Source organism: Suillus clintonianus, assembly GCF_016758775.1.
Source record: "Suillus clintonianus strain FC179 chromosome Unknown DEU56scaffold_101, whole genome shotgun sequence".
Lineage (NCBI taxonomy): Eukaryota > Fungi > Basidiomycota > Agaricomycetes > Boletales > Suillaceae > Suillus > Suillus clintonianus.
The window spans coordinates 128,852-136,441 of NW_024539325.1; the positions used below are offsets into that span (position 1 = coordinate 128,852).

At 48.7% G+C, this 7,590-nt stretch overlaps 2 protein-coding genes across 2 annotated transcripts; both read left to right on the forward strand.

Annotated features, from left to right (window-relative positions):
• Window positions 1-26: 26 nt before the first annotated feature.
• On the forward strand, window positions 27-3,503 carry DEU56DRAFT_923674 (uncharacterized protein; the record flags this gene model as incomplete). The annotated part of the gene is made up of 10 exons (XM_041358534.1): window positions 27-381; window positions 435-949; window positions 1,003-1,204; window positions 1,254-1,482; window positions 1,533-1,665; window positions 1,714-1,889; window positions 1,939-2,035; window positions 2,096-2,552; window positions 2,605-2,781; window positions 2,842-3,503. 10 exons carry the CDS (start codon window positions 27-29, stop codon window positions 3,501-3,503), a joined length of 3,003 nt encoding a protein of 1,000 aa, XP_041203912.1.
• A 2,069-nt stretch (window positions 3,504-5,572) lies between these two features.
• Window positions 5,573-7,579, forward strand: DEU56DRAFT_759839 (uncharacterized protein; the record flags this gene model as incomplete). Its single annotated transcript, XM_041350359.1, has 14 exons — window positions 5,573-5,641; window positions 5,857-5,954; window positions 5,995-6,058; window positions 6,170-6,194; window positions 6,325-6,432; window positions 6,485-6,513; window positions 6,572-6,602; window positions 6,748-6,824; window positions 6,876-6,930; window positions 7,010-7,087; window positions 7,149-7,259; window positions 7,317-7,358; window positions 7,423-7,448; window positions 7,517-7,579. Coding segments are annotated over 14 exons (876 nt in total), but the record flags the coding sequence as incomplete, so codon positions are not given.
• Window positions 7,580-7,590: the final 11 nt, after the last annotated feature.

Sequence of the window (7,590 nt, forward strand, 5' to 3'; positions counted from 1 at the left end):
CTCGTGTCGTTTGTCTTCCAGCTGGGATGTCTCAGAGCATGCGCAAGGACCACAACGCACTTCAAATTCCATGCGGCTACTTACACTGCGCTCGCTACTTCAAGACTCAAGGAGGGCGCAAAAAGCACTGGAATGTTTCCCACCCAACATTTAGACAAGCCACCGTCTCGCATACTGTCACGGTCGAAGACGAGCCCGAACTACCGGTCGACAACCATCCTGCAGGCAACAACGACCGCCCTGCGGACAATAATGACCTTCCAGCAGATTTATCTGACCCGGGACAGGCATTTGATGAGTCCAACAATCCGGTCGACGCAGACACCGTTTTTTTCGGGCCAGGTGATAGATTATACCGTAACTATCACCCTAAACTAAACGGTACGTTCTTTGAAGCTTTCTGGTGTGTTGCAACTAACCAAAGTTGATATAAGCGCGTCCATGTGATGCAATGGGACACTTCCTTGAAGATGGAGCACCTCCAGCGCCACCTCCAGACAAGTCGCCCGACGACTGGACTCCGTACCGAGATCGGGTTGAGTTTGAGACTGCGGAGTTTCTGTATGTCCGCAACCAAATGTCCGCTGGGGATATCAACATACTACTGGATCTTTGGGCCGCAACCCTCCTGAAATACGATGACAAGCCGCCATTTGCAGACTGCCGCGACTTACACAGAACGATCGACAACACACCATTGGGCGATGTCAAATGGCAATCGTTCAAGGTACGGTACACTGGGGAGAAGCCAACAAGTGATGTACCACCCTGGATGGACCAGTCTCATGATGTGTGGTACCGTGATCCCCATGAGGTGATTCAGGGTATGTTGGGAAATCCCGACTACGAAAAAGAGATGGATTACCGCCCTTTCCGTGAGTTCTCAGCTGACGGCGACAAACGACAATGGCAGGACTTCATGTCCGGTGATTGGGCTTGGAATCAAGCCGTACGTTTTATTTTTTGTTTTCTCTAGCGACCCAAACTAACAATCTTTCATAGGACATAATCTCTGAAGATCCGGATACGCTCGGCTCAACTTTCGTGCCGGTTATACTCGGATCTGATAAGACCACAGTTTCGGTGGCGACTGGCGCGAACGACTACTACCCCTTATATGTATCGATTGGCAATGTTCGCAACAACGTCCGGCGTGCACATCGTGACGCCGTTGCCATTGTTGGTTTCCTTGCTATGCCCAAAAGTAAGTCTCATATGCCTTCCGTTGTTCTGCACTAATTACAGTCGAGCAGCTACGAAGGAGCACGCTGCCGATGCAATATATCGGAAATATCGCCGACAATTGTTCCACTCATCCATCGCCAAGATCCTGGAGAACTTGAGACCTAGCATGACCAAACCAGAGGTGGTTCGCTTTGGCGATGGCCACTATCGGCGTGTGATTTACGGGCTTGGTCCGTATATCGCAGATTACGAAGAGCAGGTCCTTCTAGCATGTATAGTGCGCGGCTGGTGCCCCAGGTGTGTTTTTATCCTCTGCCTCAGTTCTAACTACTAATGTAGTACTACAGGTGTATGTCCAACTGCAAAAATTTAGATGAGAAGTCGTTGTGTCGGTGTCGTGACCACACAGAGGCGCTGATCGAGGAGGTTGCAACATCCCTCGCTCTGTGGGATGAGTACGGGATTGTTGGCGACCTTGTTGTAAGTCTCATATGCGTCTCTAATGCAGCCGAGATTCACCCTTTCTAGCCGTTTACCAACGACTTCCCTCGCGCCGATATACATGAGTTGATTGCACCGGATCTCCTGCATCAACTCATAAAAGGAACCTTCAAGGACCATTTGGTCGAGTGGGTTGGGAAGTATTTGGTACACGTACATGGTAAGAAAGAGGCAGAGAAAATTCAAGATGATATAGACCAAAGGTAGGTCAATTTGTCCTGATTAAATATTTCAAAGCTCACATCATAATAGAATTTCTGCAGTCGCCTCCTTCGCGGGCCTTCGACGTTTTCCAGAAGGTCGAGGATTCAAACAATGGACAGGTGATGATTCAAAAGCGCTTATGAAGGTAAGTTTTTTTTTTGCACGCTATCACAATGTTGCTACCATTAGACTAACAACTATCTAGGTTTATTTACCCGCCATTGAAGGCCACGTCCCAACTGATGTGGTGCGCACGTTTCGTGCATTCCTTGAATTCTGCTACCTCGTACGGCGTAGTATCATCACAGAGTCCACATTAGGCCAAATCCAGGACGCTCTCGACCGATTCCATCATTACAGGGCTATTTTTGAGTCCACCGGCGTCGTTTCCACGTTCTCCCTCCCCCGACAACACTCGTGCACCCATTACATCCTCCTTATCCGACTTTATGGTGCGCCGAATGGCCTTTGCTCATCAATCACTGAGACAAAGCACATCAAGGCAGTCAAGGAACCATGGAGACGATCGAGTCGCTACAAAGCACTCGGTCAAATGCTGGTGACAAACCAGCGCTTAGACAAACTTGCAGCAGCGCGCGTGGATTTCAAGAGCCGTGGAATGTTGAACGGCACCTGTCTGTCTGCAATGCTTCAAAGATTAAGTAAGTTTTATTGCTCTCTACATTGTTGCCGTGTGCTAAATATCTGCGCTAGAGCATTTGCGCTTGAATAAGGATCCTGCTGCCACCAACGAGTCCAACCACGCCAACGACAATCTTTTGGTGCTGCCCTCCAACCCCGACGTTACAATACTCGGCGATAACGAAGAGGGTGAAATCGACGACAGCCCAACGCTGGTACAAGCCCACGTTCAGTTGGCAAAAACGATTCGTAAGTTAGCTAATATTTTCAATTGAATAGTTTTCTAATATAATCCTTCCCATTGTGCAGAACGCAAACGTGCACGCACTATCGCTAATCTATCAACAGAACTCGGTATCCCCCATCTCTACACCCTCCTCCGCCGATTCTTATTCGAGCAAGCGAACCCAGACGACCAGCGTGCTCCCTCTGACATCCCGCTTGCAAGATGTCCTCAATTCGATGGAAAAATTCAAGTGTTCAACTCTGCATCGTCAATGTTTTATGCACCCAGCGACCGCAGCGGGATTGGCGGCATGCGCCGGGAACACATCCGCGCCTGCCCCGTTTGGAGAAACGAAGCACCCCGGTATGACTGCGTGTTCGTTAACATGGATGCAGATGTTGAAGGGATGGGGGGCATGGAGGTAGCCCGTATAATGTGTTTTTTTTCATACACATTCGAAGGTATTTTGTACCCATGCGCTGTGGTACGCTGGTTCGACAAAGCCAGTGACGGGCCCGACGAAGACACAGGGATGTGGATCGTTAAGCCTTCTTTCGATACAGATAATTCGCCGTTCATTGGAATCATCCACATCGACTCGATCTATCGCGCCGCGCACCTTGTTCCAATCTATGGAACACAGTTCATCTCACGCGACCTCAAGCACTATGATTCATATGACGCTTTTCAAGCGTTCTACGTGAACAAATTCGCAGACCATCACGCATTTGAGATTGCGTCTTAGGAACCCGGTGAGCACAACTAGACCATGTTGCCTACTATCACTCACAAGCAAGCGATCGAAGAGTTCGACGAGCGTAATGCCCCGCACCTACTACCGAGCGATCGAGGAATTTGGCGAGCGCAATTCCCCCCCTCTACCTCTCCATGAACCCCTCCCCTCACTTTCAACAACACCCACAGCAGCAGCAGCAGCCTCCTCTGAATCACGTCTCGCTCATGCCCACCAACCCAATGAATTTATTCACCATCACTCACAAACGAGCGATCGAAGAGTTCGACGAGCGTAATGCCCCGCACCTACCGAGCGATCGAGGAATTTGGCGAGCGCAATTCCCCCCCTCTACCTCTCCATGAACCCCTCCCCTCACTTTCAACAACACCCACAGCAGCAGCAGCAGCCTCCTCTGAATCACGTCTCGCTCATGCCTGCCAACCCAATGAATTTACTCGCTATCACTCACCCACCTACTACCACATCACTCATCAGAACTTGTCACCAAATCCCCCCCCCCCCCTTAATCTAGATGGGCCGTGTAATACTTATTTGACTTAATACAACTTTTCCCACTTTTTCGAATCATCCTGACTTGTGAGCTTGAGCGCACGCTGAATTGACTTTTGAGAAAGTCTATTAAGTGAAAAAAGTGACGTTTCGGTTTCATTTCTCAGAAATTAAGTCGCATTAAGTAAAAAAAGAGACCGGTGGTTTTCCTGATGTGTGTCGCCATAGACTTCATTGGACCATTACCTGAAGACAGCGGGTTTAATATGATTGTCTCGATGACTGACCGTTTAAACGCTGACATTCGTCTTGTTCCTTGTAGGGACACTATCTCAGCGGAACAATTCGCAGGTCTATTTTTTGACCACTGGTTTTGTGAAAACGGCTTACCTCAAGAGATTGTATCTGACCGGGATAAGCTCTTCATATCTCGATTTTGGCGCGCATTGCATAAACTAACTGGTGTAAAATTAAAGATGTCGTCGGCATATCATCCTGAAACGGATGGCGCAAGTGAAAGGACCAACAAAACGGTTAATCAAAGCCTACGCTACTACGTGGATCGGAACCATAAGGGTTGGGTTCGTGCCCTGCCACGTGTACGGTTCCACCTGATGAACTCTGTGAACGCGAGTACCGGTTTCTCCCCTTTCCAACTCCACCTTGGACGCTCGCCAAGAATGATACCACCATTGATCGCAGTTCCTCACGCAAATGACCCGGAAGAAGAACGCGCTAGACAACTCATCTCGCAACTTACGCACGATGTAATGGAAGCCCAGGACAACTTACTCGCCGCCAAAGCAGCTCAAGCATCGAACGTCAACAAGAATCGCGCCCCCTCGCTCACGTTGCACGTCGGGGATCGCGTTATGCTCGCTACCAAACACAGACGGAGAGAATACATGCAGAAAGGTGATAAAAGAGTGGCCAAGTTCATGCCAAGATACGACGGGCCATACACGATACTGGACGCACATCCCGAGAGCTCTACCTACACCCTCGATCTTCCTAATTCCCCAAATATCTTTCCTACATTCCACATCAGTCAGTTGCGACCCCACCATGCCAACGATCCCGAACTCTTCCCCACGCGTGAACATCCCCGGCCCGGACCTGTGGTGACAGAAGACGGTCAGCTAGAGAATTTCATCGAACGGATCATAGATGAGAGGAAGGTTGGTAGAGGAAAAAGGTATCTCGTGCGCTGGGTTGGATTTGGAGAAGAGGATGACGAATGGCTGCCCCGAAAGGACTTGGTGGACTGCGAAGCACTTGACGTTTGGGAGAAAGGACGTTCTGAAGGATGATGGGGAAGGATGTAAGCATGCTACTTACGTGCATGTGATTAACGCGTCATACTTGTGATCCGTGATCCGTTGTTGATTGGACACCGCGTTATGATTACACGTGTTTGGCTATTAACATGGATCCGATATATATATCGTACTACTGATGTACTGATCTCTTATCTCTTACCGTACCTCGAATCCCACACGCTCTTCCACGTTATTGCTTCCTGACTGCCCGCCAGTGTTCTCTGTCGACTGTGACAGGGTTCCAATGGTATGACTACGGCGGGCCCGGGAGGCTATCGGGTGACAGGGCAGTGCTCTAAGGCCCTCGCTGCAGACTCCGTGAGTTTCCGAATCAACTTTGTGCCGTTTGATCAAACCTAATTCCCAATTATATGACATAGGTGCGTTTTGTATCCGATCTTTAACTATATGTAGTCTGGCCGCCAATGGCCAAACAACTCATGTGCCTTTGACGGACCAAGTGTGGCTTATTTCTCGGTAAAACTAATGTGGGGGCACTCAAGCTGCACCCCCAGCCCTGTCTGTCACTACAGCATTTCAACTTTCTAGTAACCGGCCCCAGGCCCTCCTGCAAATCGAATTCTGTCCCTATGATTCCTTATGTCATCAGCCGTTCACAAGATATAAGAAGGTGTGTACGAGAATCCTGTATCTCCACACTTATCGAACAGACGCTCTGAAATGGAGTATTCGGCGGACGACATCGCAGCAGCCGAGATTATGCAGTACCTAGCAGTGCGTTGTTTTCTTAATATGAGGGCAAGGTAATAACAAATGTATGGCCACTAGTACATATGCAGTGGGTGGTGTCGGAATTGCTCCTTGTTGTTCGCTCTAACTTGATAGCTCAGCTATGCTAGCGACATTCTGGGTAAGCTTGTCTGGAGCGATTCCATCAGTCGTTAAACTCGCTTATCCAGACCTATGATTACATTTGTTCACTTCACAGAGAGGTAACGTACTTGTGCTGTGATACGCCTCGTTTTGAATGTTTACGATAGCCTCTCCAAAGTGGAAATTCCTGCTTCAGTCCCGCTGGAGCATGGTGAAAGCCCTTTATATCATTGCACGATATGTTCCCTTCGTCCTCATCACTGTGGACGTATATCGTGCGTTCATACAAACACACACCTGATAATGAACTGATATGTTGTACCTCAGTGAACTTCACCCCGAACGAGAACCCCAATGTATGTGAACGTGCGGCGGACTTCCATCGATAGAGACACTTACTGCATTACTTCTCAGAAATGCCGGATAATGATCATTGTTTACTCAGGTACGTTGGCAGTAGATCTATATGCGCGTCCTCGCTGAGCGCTACTCTTTCCTCTCACAGGTTTCTGCCAGATATCAGTCTCTTGCTCTGAATGTATCTCTTCTTCCTCCACCACATATACATACTTCTGATCAGAATCATCAAGGCTTTTTTGTCCTCAGAACATATGCGCTCTGGAACAGCAACAGAACAGTACTCGTAGGCTCTCTGTCTACCGTCCTTGTGAGTCTCATGCCCTCAACACACTTCAATTCATGTTGATGTTTCAGTCAGGCTATCGTCGTGACATCCATAACCCTTCGTTTTACGACCGTTGTCACCTCTCCTGGTTAGTGCTCTCGCCTCCTACCGCTACCAATTTGCACTTATGCACTCCACATTCATAATTACGACTAGTGCGATCCCAGGTATCACAGGCTGTTACTGGACCTCACGCAGTGTCCAATATTTCATGTCCTTTGTTCTCTTGTTTGTATTTCAACTGGGTATGTCGCTGGGAACTGGGAGCATAAATTACAGACGTGTGCTGACTGACACTCTCCCCAGGACTGGTCTCCCTCACACTCATACGTGTCATACAGAGTTGGCGGTCAGCCAAAAGTAAACTGCACGCCGTCCTCGTGAAACACTACATATTTTACTATGCATGCGGTCTCTGTGAGTCAGGACTTATGCGTGTTTCCGTGCTCATCAGTGACGATTATGTTCTGAAAGTTTTCTCGGCCTTGAATGTCATCATGCCAGTGATATTTTCCGGTGTGCGTAAACCTCCAAATGCCCTTCAATATGATTGAGTTGACGTGACATTCAGCATACACAGTCCACATACTTTACCATACTCGAAGAGTATGTACCTCCAATTTCTATTGTGAATTCCTACTGAGAACACCCCCGAACACACAAATAGTATACAGGTCTTCATACTTGCGAACCTCGCCACGCGCATGCACCTCGATCTCTGGCATATCGATCGCGAAGTGCACGGCTC